General features: G+C 45.3%; 1 protein-coding gene across 1 annotated transcript in view; it reads left to right on the top strand.

The window, feature by feature from the left end:
• The window catches only part of LOC116898189 (aldehyde oxidase 3), an 82,693-nt gene that overhangs the window by 10,384 nt on the left and 46,918 nt on the right, over positions 1-25,391 (top strand). The window contains exons 6-16 of the mRNA XM_032899553.1: positions 2,182-2,243; positions 4,716-4,796; positions 8,941-9,021; positions 11,946-12,090; positions 13,122-13,214; positions 16,478-16,629; positions 17,306-17,399; positions 20,062-20,171; positions 23,895-24,076; positions 24,363-24,525; positions 24,829-24,921. Of these exons, the coding sequence (XP_032755444.1) occupies positions 2,182-2,243; positions 4,716-4,796; positions 8,941-9,021; positions 11,946-12,090; positions 13,122-13,214; positions 16,478-16,629; positions 17,306-17,399; positions 20,062-20,171; positions 23,895-24,076; positions 24,363-24,525; positions 24,829-24,921 (1,256 nt within the window). The remainder of the gene's footprint in view (positions 1-2,181; positions 2,244-4,715; positions 4,797-8,940; positions 9,022-11,945; positions 12,091-13,121; positions 13,215-16,477; positions 16,630-17,305; positions 17,400-20,061; positions 20,172-23,894; positions 24,077-24,362; positions 24,526-24,828; positions 24,922-25,391) is intronic.

Here is a 25,391-nt window from a genome sequence, read left to right as displayed (position 1 = left end):
TTGTACACTCCCTCTAGCAGTCAGATGTTGACCCAACCGGTAGGAAGGTGTTGATGGTATGAAGGGTTTCCACATGAGGGCTGCAGGGGATGCTCAAAGGAAACATTCAGGCAGATCCTTGAGTAGAAGGGAAAGAAGGGTTCATGAAGAAGGGAGTCTAGGCTTTTTGCTGAAAACCGAGGGACTACAAGCAGATTTCAAAAGATACAGACAGCTAAGAATCAGAGAATCAGGTTAAAATAGAAGTTAGTTAATCAGAACAGTTGCCTCCTGGACGCAGCTCGGCCTGTAGTGTTGTGCAGAACCAACAGCCTGAGTCTCTCATTAAGTTCTCTTCTGAATGGTCTCAACGCTCTTCCATTCTGTGACATTCTTGGATTTCCACTCAGATACTTGATAAGCCTAGGGCCCTGCCTCCTATGTTAGTTTTTATTTTGAAACATCACCACCTGTTTGACTGAGTCTCATTGATTCAGGCTTTAGAGGTTCCCAATAAACCTCAAAAGCTCTTTCCACCAAGACTCAAAGTCATAATTGATGTCAAACCCATGCTTTTAGTGCTTTGTCTGAATTTGTTTACAGGACTGATTTTTTTCTTACTATTTTCTCTAGAGAACTATGGAGACTCCATTTATCATTGTTCCCCTTGGCCTTACGAGTACCCTCCTTGTCTTTACTCTTGAGTGAAATGTATACATATTTCGAGTCATCTTTCTTCTGATTTAGTCCCTTGCCCTTCTATACTCATTAACAACTGCCTGCTGTGTGGCATGCAGTGTGCTGTATCTGTAGGCCTCAGCCTTAGCAAGAATCAGCTCACAAGGACTTCCAATGGATGCAGATTTGGTCTGTTGAAAGGGTCTGTGAAAATTCTATGCAAAATACAGAACAGAACAGAAATGCCGTCAGTCTGAGTCTACTTATCTCATCCGGTAACAGTGAGGGCCAATAGTCTAAAAGGACTGGATTAATGACAGAAGAGGAACATCCTGATAAAACAAGGGTGCTGTGCCTTCAGACTTGTCCTTCCCAATCTTAGTGTGAGGTGACCCCTCGGTGTCGAGGTCAGTCCCACTGATAGTATGTGACATGTTGATGCTGTCTGCTGATCCTTAAGAACTTGTCAAGGCCTTTGACTCCACCCTGCTCGCCAGCTAACAAGTTACCCCAACACCCTCGGTTGGAAGCTGGTGGGGACACGAGAGCCCCAACCGGGTCAATGACATACAATAAACATGGTTGAAGCAGCTGTATCCTGGGTCCCAGATTCCACAAGGCAATTTGGAGAGAGCCAGGAACAGCTGCATGTGTGATAGGTTATGTTACAAGGAAGGACTGGATTTGGGGAACGCTGGTCTTATCTAACAGGTGGTGCATATTTGTCGTGTAAGACTCGAGAAAAGCCCTCGGAGCCCTATGCTCGGGATGTCCCACTCACAGAGACACAGAGACGGAGATCGATGCAATAAGCAAGAGGTTTAATAATCCAGGACACTGGGGTGGCCCTGTAATCGGGACAGAGGTGACCCCAAAGAACAAGGCCCAACCCCTTTATACTCTTTCAGGGTATAGGCTTTAGGTTACAGCATGAGTTGGTTATTTCTCATTGGTGGGACCTATTACTTTTTTAATTCATTGGTGACCACCTATCGTCCTTTGAAGTCATTGGAGGCCCTTGGTGGGGAAATATCTTTGGCACAAGGAGGGGGTGATGAAGGACCCCTGATAAGGACAGTTAGCTCATTTCCTGGAACAGGGTGTCCTCCTAAATTCCACCTGGTGCTTGCCTAAGGCAGCCTTTGTCCTTAGGTTTGAATCTTACACTAGCAGCTCTCCTTTCTGCACCGTGTCCCTGCTTTTACTTCGTTTATACAAGTGTCTGGAACACAGTATGGATCCAAGCAGTTGAGTGTTCACAAGCGCCTCTCTGGCATGTGAGCTGTATCCCTCCAGTGGTTTTCTCTGATTTTGTCTTTTCTTTTCACAATATTTCTTTTCTGTACCTCTCTTAAGACTGCACCCCACAGATAGGTCCCAAGTAGCTCCTGATAACATGTGTGAAATCTAGAAAGACTCTCGGGATTTTAAATGATCGGCAGAGGAGGCGTTGTGGGTGAAGAGAGATACAGCAAGCTCAGAGAAATGGCCTTGGAGCTGAAACTGTGTATTTTTCTCACCCAGGGAATCTATGCCGTTGCACTGGATACAGGCCCATTGTGGAGAGTGCGAGAAGTTTCAGCCCTGTGAGTATGGAATGACGGATAGCGGCTAAACCACCATCATGCCCACCCGCGCTGCCTCTTCCTAACCCAACACGCACACCAGATGGGCTTCAAGGAAAGCACAATACCGTGTTTTAAAGAAAAGGGATGTTCTGTTTTTGCCCATCTCAGTCAGCGTAACTGGGCTCTTTTTTCAGAAATACAGACAGGTAGTACCATGATAGCTTTTTTTTGAAGGCGAAGCTTGGAAATGGCATATTCTTAGTGAAAATGGATTAGGCCATTCTAACATCTTGCTCTGTGATAAAGAGAAACTGATAAAAGTCTGTTTCTCAGACTGTCTCTCCCACAGCACTTTTGGATGAGGCATGGCCAGAGCGGAACGTTTCCATCAAGTGAATGCCCCTCTTTGCTCTGAACGTGAGTCCATCTGAGATTAATACTGACGGGAGATGGGGAGAGCCGAGAAGCCGGTCCCATCCTTCACATTAGGTGAAATCAATTGAAAGCGGGACCTGCAGCATCCACAAAGCATCAATTTCAGAATCTGTCCACACTCACTGAGGCAGACGCCAAGTGATTCCCAACCACCACCCCCCATTCCTGATCTGGGCAGGGTTTCCCACACGAAGCAACCTTCCAACTCCCTAGACAGTTACAGGATGCTCTGTGCTTTAATCTAGTTAGGTCCTGACACTAACTACTCAGAGTTGGTGTCACTGCCTACAAGTTAACGGATCGCAAGACTGACCTCATCTTACCAAGTGTTGGTGGGCCTTTGGTATTCCTGACTCACTTACTAAACATCAGTAGTTCCAGTGCCCTCATCTCCTCGGCCTTCAATATTTTGCCGGGATAGTCAACATAGCTCAGGAAGCATGGCTCATGTTTGCTGAGTCAGTATAAAATCATAAAGGGAACAGGTAAATACTAATGGATTGGTACATTGAGCAACGTCCAGAAAGGGCTCCTGTCAGTGGACTTGAGGTCTATCATGCTCCTCACACAGTACGCTTCACCAGCTCGAAGGTTCATAAATTATCTGTTTGAAAGGGTTTTTTTTTAATGTTTTTAAACTTGTATAGTATATAAGTACATGTGTATGACATATGTGTTTTGGAACAAACATGTGTGATGAGAGAACACCTTAAGTTGATCCTGTCTTTCCACCTTTATCTGAGTTCCAGGGATTGAACTCAGGTTGCCTGGATTTGCCCAGAAACCACTTTACTCACTGAGCTGTCTCACCAGCCCCCAGAAGTTCTTATAACTGCATGGTTGCACATATGTGCAAACCCAGTACTTATGAAGTAGGCTAAGGCAGATTAATGTAAGTTTAAGACCAGCCTGGGCTACACACTGATGTCAGGCATGGTTTAAGCTACAAAGTAAGACCTTGTCCCATCCAAAAAAAACCCCAAAAGTTCTTCAAAGCACTCAGTTTGCAGTCTACCCATTGAGCTAGGTTAGTAAGCAGCAAGTTTAAACCCAGGGACCACAGGATCTTTCTGTCACTCAGCCCATTCTAAGGTTATTGAGGAGAGGCCGCAGATTCAGCAATAGGAAGGATGTGTCAGTGGAATCCAGTCCCTGCATCTTGGTGGCAACAGTGACAACCCAGAAGGCATTGTCCTGATTTCAGAAGCTCTGGGTCCCCTTAGGTCTCCCACTTCTCCCCTGGACGACCCCCACACTAGTGTCTCTGTAGAGGGTCTTTGAAGATGAAAAGTGTTATAATACCTGGGAAGCAATGAGCACAAAGCCGGGTCTAGGGAAGACAATCAGGAAATTGCAGCTACGGTAACAAATAGAGAGAATATAAAGTTATGCTGGATGAGAATGAACTACCTCCATATAGGAATGCATAGCCTCAAATTCTGGTCCCGCAATTCTCTAGCTGCGTCATTTGATAAATCACGTAACTTTCCTATGCCCTGCTTCCTTGTCTGGGAAGTGGAACGGTGACTGAAAGAATGAAAACATAGCACGTCTACAAAACACGAAACATTGCACTGAGCACATTTGCTCAACCAAAACTAGACCACGGCTAATTTAGTCTACCACTTCCATTACTACTGTGTCCTCGCCCAGTCTATGCTTCTGTATCTGAGTACCACACATTGAAAGATGGCGTCTAATGAACAGACATCTGTTGGGTCACAGGTCTGAAGGCTAGGAATGCAAGTTCAGGGTGTTCTATCCAGCAAATGCCTCTTGCTGTGTTCTAGCTTGGCAAAAGGCACTGCAATGGTGGAAGAGATTTGGGGATAAAGGGGAAGCCAAAAGGGTCCTAGTTCGTCCTTTAAATATGAGTCTTCCCTGCTGCACTGCACTGGTCCCTTCTTGGGTGAAAACTCCTAACACAATCTCCATCGGTGTGGGTTCCAGGGGCCACACACTGAGCATCGCATATGATCATTAGGCCTGTCCTCACCTCCTCTGGAGTCTCACGGCTCTGTGCCTCTCTGATTTTACCATTAATGTTTTCCACAGAGCTCAGCTTGCTGCCAGATGAAAGAGAAATGGAAATGTTGCTTGGATGAAGGAAAAAACGAGCCTGAGAGAAAAAGCAGTGTGAGTTTCCCTTTTTCCCTCAATCTTCTTAGATTTGGCCTTAGTGTATCCCCGACATCCCTCCTGTGTCCCCTCACACCCCCATCACACTCACATCCTACCCATATCCCCCCACATCCTACCCATACCCCTCCACATCCCACCTGCATCCCCCACCTCCCCCTGCATCCTCCCACACACCCCCTACATCCCACCCACACCCCCTGCAGCTCACTCATATCCCCCCACATCCCACCTGAACCCCCCCACATCCTCCCATATCCCACCTGCATCCCATCTGCATGAGTCAGAAGGTGTGTGTGTGTGTGTGTGTGTGTGTGTGTGTATTAGGAAAAAGCGGAGGCTCTAAAAACAACTGTCTTTCTTCTGGCCTTTCCCTGTCTTTCTTTCCTTCAGTCACTGCCAACACCCGGGGTGGGGGGGTGAGGAGTCCTCAGAACCGGGCTGCAGGGAATAGGAAAGATAGCAAAATTGGGATGGGGAGCAGGGAAGGCGGGGCTTCTCAACCCAGCTCTGGCTTCCTTACTCTAGTTTAACCTCTTCTTGAATCTGATTGGGTGATCACTCCAGGAAGTTTGGAGTAAGGTATGTGTGCTCATGAAGTCCCAAGTCCAATGACAAATGCCCAGCAGTTGCTCACTAAATGTCTGATTTCCCTAATGGCTGAAGCTCAGAATTACCTTTTTAGCCAGTTGTGGCAGGCGATCGAATCTGTGTGTTCTGTGTTCTGTGTTCCTGACTCAGCAAGTTCACTCCCAGAGATCCACTGCAGGAAAATAAGTAGAGGTATGTCAGATATTGATTATGGGAAGAGATGTGCACCACAGCACATGCTTATGTCTATATTTATACTTAACACATATATGAACAAATATATTGTTATATGTATGACAAGGATCAGTGCTAACACGAATGTCTGGCAAGAGGGCAACACTTAAGACTAGCCTGACAGAACCACTTCTTTGGAACGTACACCAACCTGGAACCTTTTCCTATAACCTTTAAAGAACTTAAAAATAATTTCTTTAACGTGAAGTAATTTAAAAATGGAGAATTTGGCACCATTAAATATGCATATGCAATATAAGGTCATACATTAAAAGTGAAATTAAATTAGAAAAATATGCATAACAATAGTAGGTAATTCTGCACCGTGCTATTATGAAGCTGCTTTGTTTGACTTCTTGGCAGTTCAACACAAGTGTATTATGATTACACACACACACAAACACACACATACAAACACATATACACACAAATGCACCATGCATACACACACACACACACATGCACACACACACACACACAAACACACACACACAAACACACACACACAAACAAATACACACATATAAACACACACACATTTAAACAAAGGGAAATCCCTATAGATTTTATAGTAGTTACATTAAAATTACAATTTCCTCTAAAAGACAAGTTCACCTGATTTTTAGTCTACAGAAAAGGGAAGGAAGGCCCAAAGCAGGAGTATGAGGTGAAGAACTCAGTTCTCATCTCTCTGTGCCCAGTTCTGTCCCACACCAGTGGCATCACAGACTGTACACCCAGCCTCTGTGTCCAAATTATCCCCGTCCCTAACCGACTCTCCCTTAGCCACTACTCAGATAGTTTTTCCTCTTGATGAGGAAAGAATGGAGCAGAGGCCTACATGGGTCCTGCGAGTGGATTTTGGGTTTCTAGGTTGGGGAATCTTGAGGTCCTGGTGCCAAAAGCCTGTGACTAATAGTGGGCTGCTGGCTGTGAATGGATGTTCCCACTCTGGGATCTCCTTGCCCCCTGTGAGGGACTTGGTGGGAGAGAGCCAGTGATCAATAGCCAGAGAGTAGGTGGAAATGGACTTCTTGAAGCCATGTTGAGTGCTTTCCATAGCGTAAAATAAGGGCACACTGCATGGTGTCAGCTCTGTTGGCTGCAACTTACCAGGGAATCCCAGTTTCTCATGGTCATGTGACTGCCTGCAAGAGCAGCTTCTTTTATTCAAATCTCAACTACTCATTTTAACTCTCAACCACACACTCCACACAGGACAGTATGGGTGTTATTGAATGGCTACAAAGGGGTTAAAGAGGTTACAAACTTGGGAGGGTGGGTTTATTGAAGGCAGCGTCTAATCAGATTCAGAGCCCTTGTAGGAAAGTTAGTAAGAACCCAATCAGAGAGCAGCTGGAGGCAGAGCCAAGCCAGGCTCAAAGCAAGTAGGAGCCAGGCAGGGGGGCTAACAGCAATCCAAGGACAGGGCTGGTCAAGCAGTGGGGCTACCTGAACTGGAGCTCTGGGGGCAATCCAGTTCTCTGCCTGCCATTCTCTTGATGCACACACACTAGATGGCCAAGTAACAGATTAGTGTGGCCCTCAATGGCAGTGTCGGAGTGCTCGATTTCGGTGACCCAGGTGAGGGGGCTATGTTCTTTGCTGGTCTGGTGTGTTTGATGTTTCTGATATGGTCTTCATATGTCGCGCGCTCCCAATCTTCCCCAACAGGCATTTCGCTTTGCCTGAATAAGTTATCAGGCTGTGCCTCCTGGTTTGTTGCTAGGCAAGTGGTGGGATCTGCATGCACAAACAAGATGTAAGTGGAGTCCCTCAGGGCAAGGCACAGTCTGAAAGCTGCTGTCCTACACACTACAGCGTAGTTTACAAGGGACAACCTGATCTCCACAAGTCCTTGTAAATGCAAATCACAGCTCCTACTCCAAAGGGTGTAAGAGATAGCTTATTCCGATCCTAATGTAAGTGGTTGAGGTTTGGAATACAGATTCATCTTGTTCTGAGTGACAGGTTCTTTCATGGAAACGGTTACAAGAAGTCTATAGTCAGAGAGAGAGACAGAGAGAGAGAGAGAGAGAGAGAGAGAGAGAGAGAGAGAGAAGATGAGAGTTATAGGTGTGGTGTCATCTGCCTTTAACCTAGCAGAGGCAGGCAGATCTGAGTTCAAGGCCAGCCTTGTCTACAGAGTGAGTTCAGGGACAGCCAAGGCTATGTAGAAGGACCCTGTCTTGGAGTGGGGCGGGGATGAGGGGAGAGCAAGAGAGGAGAGTAAGAGAGAGCCATTAATCCTTGCATTCACGAACTACATTGTGAGGCACTTAGTAAAGAAACCATGAAAACGGCCACTCCAAGATTAAAGTGGGGGTTATTGTGAGCAAGAGAGGAAAAACATCCAGAGGTACCTGGGAGAGTCCAGAGCAGAGAGAAAAAGCAGCAGATCGGCCCCAGCCAGCGCTCAGCTAGGGAAGGGAGAATGGAGGGGCAGGGGAAAGTCTGTGGTTATGGGGATCTGAGGTGAGCAGGGTCAGATTGAAGCTTTGAAATGTAGATCAGGTACTTGTGCATAGGGACTGTGGGAGCCTGGAGGCCAGTGGGCTTTGATGTGCAACAACAGGTACATCCCTGGGAAGCCATCAGTCCCTTCTGCCCTGGGTAAGGGAAATGACCCCTTCCACAGATCCCAGAGGAATGCTGGCTTTTATTTAATCTCCAGAAATCTGTCTTCAGTCCGGCTTGAGCTGGGCCAAGACTGTCATTTCTGGACATATGCACCTCCTGAGACCTAACAGTAGGGACACTGGCTTAGTTAACTGGGACGTTCTGCTATGGATCTTAGTTTGGGGACAGTGAAAGCTTGCATCCTGCTTAATACATTATAAAGTTTAACCCAGTAGTCAACAAGATGTCCGGTCAGACACCAAAGGTGGCCAACAAACAACTATTAGTAAGAAGACGAAAAGCCTAACATAATTTTGGCTCTGGCTCTGCAAAATTCCAACTCTCAATGATCACAAAGTTCTAAGCAATCAGCAGCCTGGGTCCAGGGCTGAACACCCTGCAGCCTCATAAGAGCCTCCTGTTCCCTTCTGCTACCCTACCCAATCCTCTCCTACCTTCTCTAGTTGTCTCTCACCTCTTCTCCCCTGTGCAGCCCTCTCTTGTCCATTCTCTGGCTTTCTCTAGCCCTCCCCTCCCCTCTCTGCCCTCCCCTCCCCTGCCCTCTCTCGCCATCGCCCTATGTCCCAGTCGCCAGTCTCAGTTTTTCAAACAGGAAGTAGATATTCAATACTTGGCTAAGAACCATAACGCTTTGCCATCTTTGTCACAAAGACTAAAGCATTTTTATCTTCTTTAGGTTTGCACCAAGTTATATGAAAAAGAAGAATTTCAACCCTTGGACCCAACTCAGGAGCTTATATTTCCACCTGAACTGATGGTTTGTTCTCCTTCTGGTTCATTTGGTTTTTACCATGCTTTTGAGAGAACGGACACGCCCATTGGCGCGTCCTCAGTTGTGCCTGTGCCTTTATCTGCTCCCCTGGGTCGCGTTGTAGCCCTCCAGAGCATTCGTTCATTTTTAACTTTGCCCGTGGGAGGGTCATCTAGTCCCTGATCTTTCTCATAGTCTAGATCCAGGGCACATGTGTTCTGGTACTCAACACCTATGAGGATCCGTAGGAAATTCAGGATAAGACTAGAAAGGGAAGGGCAGGCGTGCGCTGCCTGTTTGAGCAGCCAACCGCTCCACACTGCTACAAGGCACTGAGATGCCGTTTAGTGGCTTCAAACCGATCCCGTAGATCCTTTGGGCTCCTTCATGTTTGTTTCAAAAGCTTCTGTCAGCAGAGCCCCAACTATCAGGCCCCAAGGAGAAACCCAGCGGCAGAAAATACAAACCGCTCCTTCTGAGGGCAGCTTCCAGCTTTGACGGTATCCCCCATGAGATGTTTCCTACAGTAGTGTGGTTGCCTCTTTGCTGCCTCGGATGTAAGCCAGGGCACCGTCACTCTGCACAGGTCTTTGTGGCTCTTTTATTTTCTTATTTTTGTTTTTGTTTGATTGGGTTGGTTTCAGAGCTCACATCTCACACCTTTAAAAATTGCTGACAACCCAAAGAGATTTTGTTATGTGGGTCATAGCTATTAAGGAATGTTCTGTGTGAAATTAAAATGGAAAATATTTTCATTATCATTTACAGTTTTATAAGTAACCAGAGAAAACTTTTTTAAAATAAAGATTTATTTATTTTTATGTGAACGGATGCTTTGCCTAAATGGATGTCTGTACACCACATGTGTGCAGGACCCAGGGAGGCCAGAGGAGGGCGTCAGGTATTCGAGAACTGGAATTACAGACGATTATTAGTTGTTGTGGGGGGTGGGTGCTGGGAACCAAACCCAGGTCCTCCACGAAATCAATAAGTGATCTTAACCTCTGAACCATCCTTCCAAAACAAAGTGTAAGCCTTTTAGGATAAACGAAACATTACTTTTGAAAAACATTCTATTTTTCCTCAAAGGAAAGTCAGTAACAACGGAGTGATATTGTACTGGGTTTCTGTATATCTTTTTAATTCTGGCTTAAGAGAAAATACCTAGGTTTGACATGACTTCAGGCTGCAGACAGGTGTGGGGACACATACCATGAAGCTTTAAAACACTCCACCATATACTCCAGAGACAATGTGTAGGAAGAAGGCAAGTCATAATAATTGTACTTTAGTATAAAATAGTTTTGACTTTGGAAGCCTTAAAATGTGTTCTGGGTGGACTTCCTGAAGTGCTTGGACTCTACTTTGAGAAGGGCTGGCTTCAGCTGATGAGCGCATACTTAGCAATCAGAGTTTCCCCACATTCCCAGGACCTCTCCTGTCCACCATCTCCCCCCCACTCAACACACAGACACATAACTTAATGCAACACTTACAGCAATAAAGAAGATTTCATTTAACCAACCTGCCTCTAGTGACAGCTTGTTTCCAGCAGCCTTTTTGCCAGGAATTCTGTGTGACAAAATTATTCAGTGAGATGATCTATGAAGACACTGAAATTATACCAAAAGATCTGCCCCGCCGATGCACCCACAAAGAACAAGAGTGTTTTCATAAGATATCTTTGCAAGGACATCATCCAAGTTCACTTGAAACAAATTAAGCAATTTGATTCCTGCAAAACCATTCCTGAGAAACAGTTGCCTTGGTTAATATTAACTGGAAGAAACTGTTGAAACCAGGCTTCTTCCACATCCTCAGTTTCAGAGAATTCCAGGCAAGAAGCCTGGTGCCCTCGGGTCCACGTCTGCGTCCAGTTACCCACCTGGGTCCCTTTGGCCAGGCCACATCTCTGATTTGGCCCCCATTCTATTCTTTTCTTCAGTAAAACTAAATGATCCCTAGGATGGGATCAATTTTAGACAGACAACATGAGCATATTAGACTCCTGTATCGAATCAAAACAGAGGGCACAGAAAGTCCACTAGAGACAAGAAGGAGAGGAAAACAAAATTATAAGTCTGCTTGACTGAGCATGAAATTATCCTCATGAATATTTATTTCACGCTCGTTCATGGTAATGTGTTGCTACCTGTCACAACCATTTGTTTTATAGAAATTGATGGGAGGAAAATCTAAAGAAATTCTGCCCCTTAACAACTGAGAAATCCCTCCAGTAACTTTGAAGCTCCCAGTTTGCTTGGGAGACATAAACATCAGTGTAAGGTCGCTGGCTTATCCAGCTTGACATTCTTTGGTTTTACTGCATTGATGTTTGAGGCAGGGGGGTGTTTTTTGCTATTCAGCAAGACAGCCACTTCACCCCATATTTTAGTGATCACCGAGAGCCAAATGACACTCACAAATCACCCTTAATTTTCATACACATCAAGCCAGACATAGAGAGGATCCAAAGTTTTCCTAAATTGATCTGGGTACTTAGTAGCCAAGCTGGGATTAGAACCTCCTATCTCATGATATATTCCTCATGCTTCTCTGCATGGTAACCTCACGTAGCCCTCAGCCCACGCGTGCTTAACTTTCTGTTGATATTCTATCATCGTTGGTAGTTAAAGTCTACGGTCATGTCTTTGGTTGGGAATAAGGGTTGACACAAGATACCTCAACCCTTGTCCTTGCATGTAAGAGCCTTGTTTGTTTATAAGTTAAGGCTTCACTAAGATCTACTTCATTTTTTTAAGCTCTAAGAGGAGACGAATATTCAAAGGAATTGATTTAATTATGAATTGAGACTTCCATTCTTTCTCTGTTCTGTCAGCCGTGGCTCCTGCCTTGTCCAGTTGTGTGCTGTGATGAAGTCTGCCTGTTTTCTTACTGACAGCACCGTTGTCTGAATTTAAATATTGCAGAGAATGGCAGAGGATTCCCAAAATACAGTTCTGACTTTCCGTGGGGAAAGGACGACCTGGATTGCCCCAGGAACCCTAAATGACCTTCTGCAACTGAAAATGGAGTACCCCAGTGCTCCGCTCGTGATCGGCAACACGTGTCTTGGTGGGTAACGGGAGAGACCCTCTTCTGCCTGCATTGGTGCCCAGATGACTGAAAGGAGTGGGAGCTGTAGCCCCGGCCGGCAAAGCAGCTCATCAGTTACAGGCGTCTTCCTGGGCCTGGCTGACAGTCGGCTGGCTGCACGGCTGCCTTCCCTGGCCCACATTGTACTTTGGCCTTCCATCCCAACTATAACATGTGCTTAGATTTGGAGTGTAGGGGGTAAGGTTTTCATTTTCTTCCTGGCACCAATAAACAGTAAAACAGACCTTTTCTTAATGAGAAAGTCCCAGCCTGAGTAAGGACCACCAAGAAGGGAAATGGGCTCCCCCCCACGCACACACACACACACACACACACACACACACACACACACACACACACCGTTTCATTTCAATGAGTTCTAGGTCCTAGTTTTATTAGCAAAATAAAATCTAGCTGGTGTATTCCTCCTCCCCCTCCTCCTCCTCCTCCTCCTCTTCCTCCTCCCCATCCTCCTCCTCCTCCTCCTCCTCCTCTTCCTCCTCCCCTCTTTCCCCTCTCCTCCTCCTCTCCTCCTCTCCCTCCTCCTCTCCTCCTCTCCTCTTCTTCCCTTCTTCCTCTTCTCCTCCTTCCCTCCTCCCCTCTTTCCCCTCTTCTCCTCCTCTTCCTCCTCCTCTCCTCCTCCCCTCTTTCCCCTCTCCTCCTCCTCTCCTCCTCTCCCTCCTCCTCTCCTCCTCTCCTCTTCTTCCCCTTCCTCCTTTCTCCTCTTTCCCTCCTCTCCTTTTTCCCCTCTCCTCCTCCTCTTCCTTCTTTTCTCCTCTCCTCTTCTTCCTCCTCTTCCTTTTTACCTTCCCCTTCCCCTCCCTCCCCCTCCCCCTTGATGAAACCTGAGCTATCACCCATGGTAGGCAAGTACTCTGCTACTGAGCTATATCCTCAGCCCTCTTCACCTTTTGACTTGCTAAGTTGCCTGACTCCTGTGCCACTGGGATTATAGGCATGTGCCACCATGCCCTGCATACCTGTATCATGATAATTCTTCTCTCTTTTAGGGCTTGATATGAAGTTCAAAGACGTTTCTTATCCAATTATCATCTCTCCTGCAAGGATCTTAGAATTATTTGTGGTGACTAACACAAATGAAGGTATGTTCTCATTTACTCTAACCAGTTCCATATGCTGCAATTGGTTGGGAAAAAAGCAAAGGTTGCTTGACACTAAGGAAATCACAGCTCACGGGATGGAGGAAATCACACTCGGCACTCCAATGCTGAACTGTGGCTGGCCCTTTGTAAAGAACACATCCTGAATTTAGAAAATGCTGAAAAAGTTTCTGCATCCTGTCTTGAGATTCAACTTTTTCTACAGAGAACTGGGCCTCAAATAATGCTTATTGATTTGCTCAGAACTGCTATGTCTAAGGTCCCCACTCCTTGAAGAGAATCTTCCCTGGGTCTTCACTCTGCCAGCTGAGGAAATGGCCACCCCACAGTTCTCCAACAAGGAGAAGCTCCATGTTCCTCCTGCACAATATAGTACTCAATTCTTCAGGTAAATGCTAGTCTGGGAAAAGTACAAGGAGAATAAAACCATTTCCAGACATTTGGTTTTCAATTTGTCTTCAAGTTACTGGTTTCTCCCATGAATCAGGCACAGAGCTGTGAGTTAACCAATAAGGTCTCTCCCAAGGAAGACCTGGTCTCTTCCCTCAGCGTTAATCACACAAGTGGCAGATGTGAGAGAAAGTCTTCAGATGACGTAATGCCTGTGCCATTAGGCAGAATCTTCTTCCACAGCTAAGAGATGCCTTAAAATGGTGCTATTTTAGGATTATAGCACTTTCAGTGCTTTTTAAACTTTAATTAAGAAGAATCTGGGATTTTTCAAGGAAGGAATAATAAAAAGGTAAATAAGAATTTAAGTGCTGCCACATGTTAGTGTAAAGCCAGATACAAAATTACAAGCGTCAGATTGAGAGTTGTATGTGTCTGTGTTCTTCTCAACACCTGTGTATTTTCTACTAATACATTTAATGAAGGGAAAGATTTTTTTTTTTAATGTTGCTTTTCGAGCCAGATTTGATAGCTTATATCTGTCATCTCAGCATCTGAGAGACTGGAATCAGAGGGTTTCTATGAATTTGAGGCCACCTTAGGCTCTTATATTGTGAATTCCAGGACAGCCTGAGCTATAGAATCTCTTTCTGTCTCTCTGTCTCTCTGTCTCTCTCTGTCTCTGTCTCTCTCTCTCTCTCTTTCTCACTTGCTTTTCATCTTGTAGAAGCAGCTAGTGCAGAATAGCATGTGCTGTGCTATGCTGTGCTGGGGGAACTCCTACCTGACTGACACGGTCCTGGCAAGCCTCATCTTGGGGTAACTAGGACTCTGGACAATACACAGGCTCACCCTTGTTTCAGTGCTGATGAGTCACATCACAGCTCTGTCTCTGAGCACTCGAGTCAGTCAACGAATAGATCCTTCATGTAGTAAGCACTCTTGCAACATCCGCTAAATTGTAAATAGATCCCCGATCTGTAATTTCCAGTGGCTGAGATCTCTATTTGTTCAATGATAAATCATAGCCAAAGGAAGGCAGGTCAAGTAAGTTGATAGCCTGGGTTCACTGTGTGTGATGAAAAGCCATGGGGAACAGAGAGGCAGACAAGTAAACAGGTCTCATCTCTCTAGATGAATCTTTGGACTTGTGAGCTGGGCTATTTATTCTAAGTTAACTGACTGCACAAACAAAACCTTATCTAAGGGAATTCTGCCCAGAATCATCTGCCACACCCATTAGCACCAACCGAAGCAACCCTTCCTTTCTGAAGGGAGGCAGGCAAGCCTTGTCAGTCAAGAGCCTGCTTACTGCAGATTCTTCTCTCCACAGCCGTTTTCTCTTAACCTGCCAAAAATTAAATCACGAGCTCCCTCTGCTGAGTGTACATTGATAAATCAGAATCTAAAGCACTTACGTTCTTGGGAATGTACACAGTTATAAATTACAATTTCCTCTGTAGGAAGTCTGTGAATGGTGTAATGTACAGAGCAGAGCTATACCAGTTGAACACTTCTGGTTTCCTGACCAGACTTCCTAAGCATGGCTGCTGATAGGGTGCTGCTTCACAAGGATCAGAAGCGTCATCAGGAGGGACTTGCAAATACCTCTTCCACATCTCCCTAGCACTTAGCATAGTTGAAATCACACCGTTTATTATTTGTCTAGTTTCCTCTTTCCCTGCTGAACCTTGACTAAGGAGGAGACCTTGTCTATAACCTTTGCCCTGGGATGATGAGCACAGTAGATGCTCAGAAATAGTTACGTAGTGGATGAGGAAATTTATTCATAGTGTCCTTTAGGGTAATGATCTAACTAAAGAATGATAGAATACCAATCACACAAAGACAGTGCAGGCTTACTAGTAAATAATAAATGAGAAAGGCAAGGCTGGGAAGATGGCTCAGTGGTTGAAACACTTGTGGTCCACACAAGCCTGAGGACCAGAGTTTGGATTTTCAGAAATATGAGTAGGTGTATAAAGGGCCTGCCTTTGTTTCTAACTCTGGAAGGCAACAACACAGGATCCCTAGAGCAAACTGGTTCTCAGGACTATCCACATCAGCAAGTTCTGTGTTTGAGTGAGAGACTCTGTCTCAAGGAATAAGGAGGAAAAGTGATGGAAGACATCCCTAAAATCTCCTATGTGCACACATATGCCAGCACTAGTGCAAACACACACACACACACACACACACACACACACACACACACACACACGAAAATGGGATTAAAAAAATAAATGTGAGGGACATGTTGACAAGGGAATGGAATCCAAGTTCAATTTTTGTGTTGTGCAAGTCATCAGAGATACAGTGGTCTGAAGCAGGTTTTCACACCTGCCACGCTGCCACCTATCAGCTGCTGAGGGGAGACGTCACACAAACTACATGAAAGATCACAGCTATGACCAGGGCTGTAAAAGCGAGGCACGTGATGTTAGGGGACAGGTAACAGAGTGGTCTGATGAAACTACAGCTTGGAAAGGCAGATCTGAGAGCAGGTAGGTGGGAGGCAGTGAATGGAGAAGGTGGGAACTGCGTGTATAAAACACCAGGGACAGAAAACAGCGCCTGATGCTGGGTCAGAGAAGCAGGGCAGAAGCCAGCAGACAGACACTCAGCCCTCAGTGGAGGAAGTGGGCATTGGCTGTCCTGGTGTGTTTGGTCGCCTTTCAGGAATCATGTATTATTTTTGCTCTCTCCTCCTCTTCATATTTATAAGGTGCTCTAATGAGCATGTGAAATCTCTCTGAGTGGGAAAGACAGCATCATAATCAACTCTTGACAGCTTTCCTCACTTCCCCCCTCATTTCCCAGCTTACAGAACATTAACGAAGCTCTTTCACTCTCAGGGCTGACACTGGGCGCTGGCCTCAGCCTGACCCAGGTGAAGAATATCTTGTCTGATGTGGTCTCCAGGCTCCCGAAGGAGAGGACGCAGACATACCGTGCTCTCCTGAAGCACCTAAGGACTCTGGCTGGGCAGCAGATCAGGAATGTGGCTGTAGGTTCTCTGCACCTTCCTCTGGGTGGGGGCTCTAAGGAGGAAAGACAGCATTGATCACCATTTCTGTTGCTGGCGGTATCCATTTGCGTTTTCCATGTGGCTGAATGAGAGATTACCTATTTCTAGATCCCTGTGGAGTAAGCCACTTAAACCACCAGGTTGGTGTGCAGGGATGATGTCTTCCTAATTCGTCACCATGACTTGGACTCCAAAGAGACTCTGCAACCTCATCACCCCAAACACCCCTTGCCTGCTTCTCTGGACCCACACGCACAGCCTTACTCTCCCACTGATACTTAGAGGCAATTTGTGTAGCTACACTTAAGCAATTCTGTCTGCACTCATGCAAGCTACACATGCATAACTGTGGAATAATGACCTCATCCATAAATCACAACTTGAGCTCCTCCCTAATAGAGATGGTTTTCACTGTGTTCCTACTTTTCAGGGGTTTGGGGGGGATGTATTGTTGTTTTGTTTTGCTTGTTTGTTTTTGCAAATAATTAAAAGGATAAGTGATTGCTGAAAACATTTCAGATTTTGCATGAAAACCTGGAGCCATACTGGCATGTTTAATTCTAATTGCTGAATTATCCTGAAAAGAAACACTAGGCTCAGTGTACTTGAGCACTCACAACGAAAGCCCCAGGGTGCTTACTGAACTTTCTTTCAGTCCTTAGGTGGTCATATTATCAGTAGACTGCCGACCTCTGACCTCAACCCTATTTTCGGTGTAGGCAATTGCAAACTCAATGTTGCTTCAACAGGTGAGTTACCGAGTTCCCTTCTAAGTGCAGGTGACGGTTCAGTTCCCCAGATATTAAGCATAGAGGCATGTGGTGATGGGAGCTCACTGTTTATACCGTTTGACCCAGTGTTGATGTTTCCTTTTGTTGTGGAAAGACCTAGAAGCGCACACATCAGGGAGCTAGTAAGCAAATGGCACACTTCAAGAAATTGAGAGTTGTCAATAAACCCATTGCTACTTGATTTTTTTTCTTTTATCTGTTTGTGTTAGGTATTTACACTAATTGCCAACCCGATAGGATGTTTAATCAGTAAGAGACAACTCTTTAGGAAAATCCGTAAGGGACTGTCTAGAGTAGGTCTGCATGCCTGTGAGTTACTGTCTTGGTCAGGTTAGTTGGGATGGAGTGACCCACCCTAGTGGAGGGCCACGCCATTCCTTGGGCTTGGGTTCCTTACGGCAGAAGGAGGAAACCAGCTGAGCAGGTAAGCATTGCTCTCTGCTGACTGTCTACAGATGCAATGAGAACAACTGTCTCAGCCTCACGCCATCTTGCTTCCCCATTATGATGGACCAGACCTTTGAACTATGAGCCCCTTCCTCCCCTGAGACACTTTTGTCACAGAGACAGAGAATGTCATCAAAAGCACGGCAGCTGGCTCCCATCACAGAGGCTGAAATGCTACGCCGCAGAGTTTATTCTCACGGTGGCTCTGCCTACACTCTAACTGGCGGTGACTCGCCTCATCTCTGCTTATATATTTAGGCCCGAAGGCAGTCATTTACTTCCTTTAAAGCTAAAGTTTAAAGAAAAAGGCAAACTTTTTAACTCTCCTGTACCATAGGCGCAGAACCCTTTAGACTCCAGACATGGGCAGAGATCACACCACAAGCAGTTCCCAGAAGACTTTAACTGACGTTGGCTCCATTCTGACTCTATATAGAGCACCATATGCCATATTCTGAGGATCAGTGTCCCCACTTCAGACCCCTACCACAAATTGGGTCTCTGGAATGTCTGACCAAAGTCAGGGTCACAGCCCTATCCTTGCTATTGTTTTACTACATTGGTTCCCCAAAACCCAGGCAAGCACTTGACTTGCGTTCACCCATTTGCTATAGGGGAAGTCGCAAAGGCTACTGGTGAGCAGCAGGTGAAGCGTACACAGGGCAATGCTTATGGGAAAGGATTCACTGCTTCTAAGTCCTCTCCAAGCCTATCGCTCTCCAGTCACCTCCATATGTTCTGTCATCAGGACCCAGCCTTCAGAGCCTCACGGTAGACGTGGTTGAGGACGCTACTGGTGTTTGCTAAAGCATCAATCCTCTGATCACATGGTTGGTTCCCTTGGCAACCAGCTCCCATCCTGAGGCCATTCAAGTGCCCACTAAGAGTCACTTCATTAATGAAAATGATGCTTCTTTCATACAGGAAACCCCAGGGAATTCAGAAGCTGTGTCAAATACGCTTACCTCACAGGTGTAAGAGTTGCAAATCAGCAAACAGGATCAAAAACTAAACACTAAAGCAAGACAGACTCCTTGTAGCTCTCCTGCTCACAAGGGCTCTAGAGCTTAATGTCAGAGACTAGGGCAGAAGCCAAATATGTGTTTCTTACTAGTTCACAATAGTGCAGGTACTGTGTGTGCATCTGTGTGCATGCGTATGTTGCTGTGAATGTGGGGGGGGTGTGGGTGTGAGCGCGCGTGCGCGCGTGTGTGCATGTGTTGGACCACAGGAGAGGATCTGCGAGGATCACGTGATTACCCTTTATGATGTCAAGGGCTACTAAATGAACAGTCACTTACGCTGACCTTGTCAAATAAACTTGACAAGGGAGCTTCCAGCAGGACAGGACAGGGAAGTGGTTTCTGTGTGGTAAGAGAAAGGGGCAATGAAAATTCTTCCTGGTTTACAACTTACACAAGAAAAATCAGTTGATTTTTGCTTGACTTTTGGTCAAAAAGTGTAGTCGTTTATTTGACCCAACATCCTTTCCATCAATCTGGCTGCTGAATGGCTGTTACCTCTGAGCACAGAGCATATCCACCTTCAGAGGACAAAGATTCATTCTCATCCAGGCTCAGCGAGAAGACCTCCCCAAAGAATTCTCAAAATGTCACAAGAAAAAAAATATGTCACCTTCCCTAGTGGCTTTCCCTAGAAGCATAATGTTTATTTCTGGATTTGGGTTTGAAATAATTGCATGAGTTTATGGCTGCTTTATCTGCTGATGGCCATGGCTGCTGTCATTCAATGTCCTCACAAGTAATGCCCTGTTGTTTACCACATCCCTTCAGACCCATGAAGCCCTTGACCTCTCTCATTCACACCCCACCTCCCCATCCCCCACGCATCATCTGGCATGGTGACCACACACGCACACTGATTCAGATTGTTTCACCCCATAAGTCATACAGTGCAAGCAAGGCAGAGCATTTCCCACACACTGGATGAGCCTGCTACTACAGGGAGAGGCTACTACAGGGAGAGGCTACTACAGGGGGCGGCTACTACAGGGAGAGGCTGTCTTTCCCAGAAGAGAGTCAGGACATTACAGGTAGCTACTTGCCAGTTGACTTTCCATTTTGGAACTTGTTTTTAGAATCAGAATACCACTGGAGTCAATAAAAGAGTAACGGTGGCCTAAGCCTTTGATAAAATGTTTTTCCTTTCACAGAAGGAACACAGCAAATCCCTCTGAACGATCGTTTTCTCGCTGGAGTCCCAGAGGCCATTCTGAAGCCAGAGCAAGTGCTCATCTCGGTTTTCGTGCCCCTCTCCAGGAAGGTATAAGGTCACAAGGTTTATAATAGTCACTGGCATTGCGCTCTCTCTCTCTCTCTCTCTCTCTCTCTCTCTCTCTCTCTCTCTCTCATTAGCTTTGGCATGGAGAAGCATAGAATTTGCTACAAATACCTTATGCATGCAGAGGTGCAAATAATATCAAATTAGATGTCGCCAGCTCCTTCAACAATGTCTCACAACACCAGGACGTTGTACTGTTTCCTCACACTTCTCCAGCAGCACTAAGCCTCAGGACATTTGAATCCATAAGCAGCTTAGTAAAAAGGACCATTTCCCCTAATGCACAGGGGAGGAGATTGCACTCCAAGGAAGCTTTATCATTTCAACCAAGATTTATGGTGAAAGGTTGGGGGGATCGAAACCCCAAGCCACCATTAATCTCAGTAGAGCTAAGTGGGATAAAGAAACATTTTAAACATCACTTTGACCTTACTGTACTATATTAATGTTTTCTTTAAATTAATGATAACTTCAGAGAGGTGCATGAGGTGCCAGTGACCTCTGGTTATACAAAGATGCTCTTAGCATAACAGGCTTTGGTGTGGCCATTGATGAAGAAGTACAGCTTTGGCTCACTTTTCTGTTCAATAACAATATCAAATGTTACTATTGTAGTTCAGGTTTTGTTTCTGAGATCGGTTCAACCAAAAAAATGAGACCTAGTCCTCACTGCCACCAGACTCATCTTGACACTTGTCTGTAGTGCCAGTCATCCACTCAACATTTATTGTGGGGCTTCTGAGCAGAAGGAATGCCAAGGACAGACTCAGTCACTTCCTTCCCCCAAACATTAATAGATATCTTCCTAGACCAGAGCCTACAGATTACAGTTTTAGCGATGTGGCAGAATACATTAAACAAATTAAATAACATTAAATAAACATTAAATAAATTAAAATTGAAGATTTGCTGGTTTTGATTGGTCAGAAGACCCCAGCAGAACCTTGTAGGCTAATGTCAAAGATGCTACGACTTCAAAACAAGTTTTGCCAAGTTGAGGAGAGAAATGGTGTTCTAAGCATGGAGCCTATTCTGGGGTTCATGTGTTTTAGTGAGGGTATCTGCAGCAAGTAAGGTGACTCTGAAGTTAAAAAGAAAAGCACATCCCATACTGAATCACCCATGTTATGTGCCTGTCACCCCACAAAGGTCAACATAAATCAATTCATAAAGACAGAATCAGATAAACCTAAGCTAGGGAACAGTCCGCAATCTATGATTCCCCAAATCAGTGTCACGAAAGAACAAGGCAGAAAACTCTTATAGAATCAAGAAAGCAAAAGAGCTGTGAAGATACTACCTTAGTCCTACTTGCATGCATACAGAAATATGAATATGGACTGTATCTTAGGTAATAGCATTGCAACATTGTATCATTGAGCTTGCTGTTAATAATGCTGTTGGTCAATTTGCAAATTCATCTGGAATAACAAAAAACCCACGATAGCTAAAACTGTCCTCAACAATAAAAAAGGACTTCTGGGGAATCACTATCCCTGAACTCAAGCAGTATTACAGAGCAATAGTGATAAAAACTGCATGGTATTGGTACAGAGACAGACAGATAGACCAGTGGAATAGAATTGAAGACCCAGAAATGAACCCACACACCTATGGTCACTTGATTTTTGACAAAGGAGCCAAAACCATCCAATGGAAAAAAGATAGCATTTTCAGCAAATGGTGCTGGTTCAACTGGAGGTCAACATGTAGAAGAATGCAGATCGATCCATGCTTATCTCCCTGTACAAAGCTTAAGTCCAAGTGGATCAAGGACTTTCACATCAAACCAGATACACTCAAACTTATAGAAGAAAAACTAGGGCAGCATCTCGAACACATGGGCACTGGAAAAAATTTCCTGAAGAAAACACCAATGACTTATGCTCTAAGATCAAAAATCGACAAATGGGATCTCATAAAACTGCAAAGCTTCTGTAAAGCAAAGGACACTGTGGTTAGGACAAAACGGCAACCAACAGATTGGGAAAAGATCTTTACCAATCCTACAACAGATAGAGGGCTTATATCCAAAATATACAAAGAACTCAAGAAGTTAGACCGCAGGGAGACTAATAACCCTATTAAAAAAATGGAGTTCAGAGCTAAACAACAAATTCGCAGCTGAGGAATGCCGAATGGCTGAGAAACACCTAAAGAAATGTTCAACATCTTTAGTCATAAGGGAAATGCAAATCAAAACAACCCTGAGATTTCACCTCACACCAGTGAGAATGTCTAAGATCAAAAACTCAGGTGACAGCATATGCTGGCGAGGATGCGGAGAAAGAGGAACACTCCTCCATTGTTGGTGGGGTTGCAGACTGGTACAACCATTCTGGAAATCAGTCTGGAGGTTCTTCAGAAAAATTGGACATTGAACTGCCTGAGGATCCAGCTATACCTCTCTTGGGCATATACCCAAAAGATGCCCCAACATATAAAAAAGACACATGCTCCACTATGTTCATAGCAGCCTTATTTATAATAGCCAGAAGCTGGAAAGAACCCAGATGCCCTTCAACAGAGGAATGGATACAGAAAATGTGGTACATCTACACAATGGAATATTACTTAGCTATCAAAAACAATGACTTTATGAAATTCATAGGCAAAGGGATGTAACTGCAAAATATCATCCTGAGTGAGGTAACCCAAACACACATGGTATGCACTCATTGATAAGTGGCTATTAACCCAAATGCTTGAATTGCCCTAGATGCACAGAACACATGAAATTCAAGAGGGATGACCAAAATGCGAATGCTTCACTCCTTCTTTAAAAGGGGAACAAGAATACCCTTGGCAGGGAGTAGGGAGGCAAAGTTTAAAACAGAGGCAGAAGGAACACCCATTCAGAGCCTGCCCCACATGCGGCCCATACATACACAGCCACCCAATTAGACAAGATGGATGAAGCAAAGAAGTGCAGGCCAACAGGAACTGGATGTAGATCTCTCCTAAGAGAGACAGCCAGAATACAGCAAATACATAGGTGAATGCCAGCAGCAAACCACTGAACTGAGAAAGGGACCCCTGTTGAAGGAATCAGAAAAGGACTGAAAAAGCTTGAAGGGCTTGAGACCCCATATGAACAACAATGCCAAGCAACCAGAGCTTCCAGGGACTAAGCCACTACCTAAAGACTATACATGGACTGACCCTGGACTCTGACCTCGAGGTAGCAAATGAATATCCTAGTAAGAGCACCAGTGGAAGGGGAAGACCTGGGTCCTGCTAAGACTGAACCCCCAGTGAACGTGATTGTTGGGGGGCGGGTGGTAATGGGGGGGAAGATGGGGAGGGGGAACACCCATAAAGAAGGGGAGGGGGAGGGATTAGGGGGATGTTGGCCCGGAAACTGGGAAAGGGAATGACAATCGAAATGTAAATAAGAAATACTCAAGTTAATAAAGATTTTAAAAAAGTGAATAATGCTGTTTGTCTAGAGTTATGGGTGGGGGAAGCCCTTATGTTTTAGGAGTTTCGTGTAGAAATATTTAGAGACGAAGCATTCTGATGCCAGTAACTCAGCTTAGACTGAGCAGAGGGGCGTGCCTTAAGCTTAAGGGTGGGAATACCCGACTCACCATGGTGAAGCCATGAATCTAAGCGAAGGATATATATTTATTTATGGTTCTGTTCTTATAACTGTTACGGATTTGAAACATTTCCAGGTAAACAGTCATTCTTCTCATTTTCCAGTGGGAGTTCGTATCAGCTTTCAGACAGGCCCCGCGTCAGCAAAATGCGTTTGCGATAGTGAATGCTGGAATGCGAGTCGCTTTCAAAGAGGATACAAACACCATTACGGACTTGGGCATCTTATATGGAGGGATCGGTGCCACTGTAGTCAGCGCCAAGTCCTGCCAGCAGCTGATTGGAAGGTGACTTACAAACTTTTACCCTTACTGTATAAGTCTCTCGTCATTTGAGTAGTGGACCTGATCTGACTGGCAAAGGGAAGGAGCTGTGCCTGCTGTCTGTGGAGGACAGCATTTGAGTAAGCACAAGAAAAGGCACCGACATTGACATCGGTGGGTGTCGTGATGTCCCCGTGTGAGGAAATAAACGTGTTTATTTATGATATTAGTTTAGACTTATGTTGGTGCCGATCAGATGCTCGTCTGGCCCTGCCCACACTGACTGAGTTGTCTTCCCTCCCGTGCTCAGGTGTTGGGATGAAGAAATGCTGGATGACGCTGGCCGGATGATTCGTGAAGAAGTCTCCCTCCTCACAGCACCCCCTGGAGGAATGGTGGAATACCGGAAGACCCTTGCCATCAGTTTCCTCTTCAAGTTTTACTTAGATGTGTTGAAGCAGCTAAAGAGGAGGGTAAATAAAGCTCTGTTTGTCTGTGGGACGCCCTGGGGAAGAGAGTTTGTTCTAGATGCTTCTCCAGCTTCTGGGAAGGTTAAGGGGGCACCGTGTGCTGACCCCACCATAGTTATGCTTGCAACCAACATTTCTGAGGTCCATACTCATACTCAGTGACACCCAGCTCTCGAGTTCACTCAGGCTTTCCCAAGGCACTAAAAACAAGTCAGTGGAGATGCTGCAGAGGCATTTAAATTCTTCATCAACTCAGTCTTCACAGGGAGCACTTCCCATTAAATAAACTATATGTCTTCATTCCAGAATCCCCATAGGTGCCCCGACATCTCGCAGAAACTCCTACAGGTTCTGGAAGACTTTCCTTTGACCATGCCTCATGGGACACAGTCATTTAATGTGAGTCCGTTTTCTGCATTTTCTGAATGAATATAGCAGCTATAAGAGGTTGCATCTGTCTTTTGACCTGGCTTTACTTTGAATTTCAAGTTGCTACTCTAGTTTTTTTTTTTTAAACTTTTTATTAGTTCTTTGTAAATTTCACATCATACACCCCAATCCCACTCAATTTCCCCTTCCCTGGTACCTGCTCTTCCTCCCAGCAACTGCCCTGTTGTGGAAGCCCCTTTTGTTCACACTTCTTGGCTTGCAAATGTTCATTGCAATGAGTCATTGGTCTGGTTCAAAGCCTCTGGGTATTGCTACTCTTATCAATTCTGGAACGTCACTGAGATTCCTCTTGGATATCATGTTGTTGCCCTGTGTCATGGAGATCCCTTTGTGCACTCCAGTCAGTGGGGTAGGCATTGGGGGTGAGCCAATTCAAAGCCCTTGATCTAGGCCTGTGAGAGCTGGCTTTCCCGCTCTCA

The sequence above is a fragment of the Rattus rattus genome, chromosome 4 (genome assembly GCF_011064425.1).
Source record: "Rattus rattus isolate New Zealand chromosome 4, Rrattus_CSIRO_v1, whole genome shotgun sequence".
NCBI classification, from domain to species: Eukaryota; Metazoa; Chordata; class Mammalia; order Rodentia; family Muridae; genus Rattus; species Rattus rattus.
Note: the sequence above shows the minus strand (reverse complement) of the source record. Positions and strands in the feature narration are given on the sequence as shown.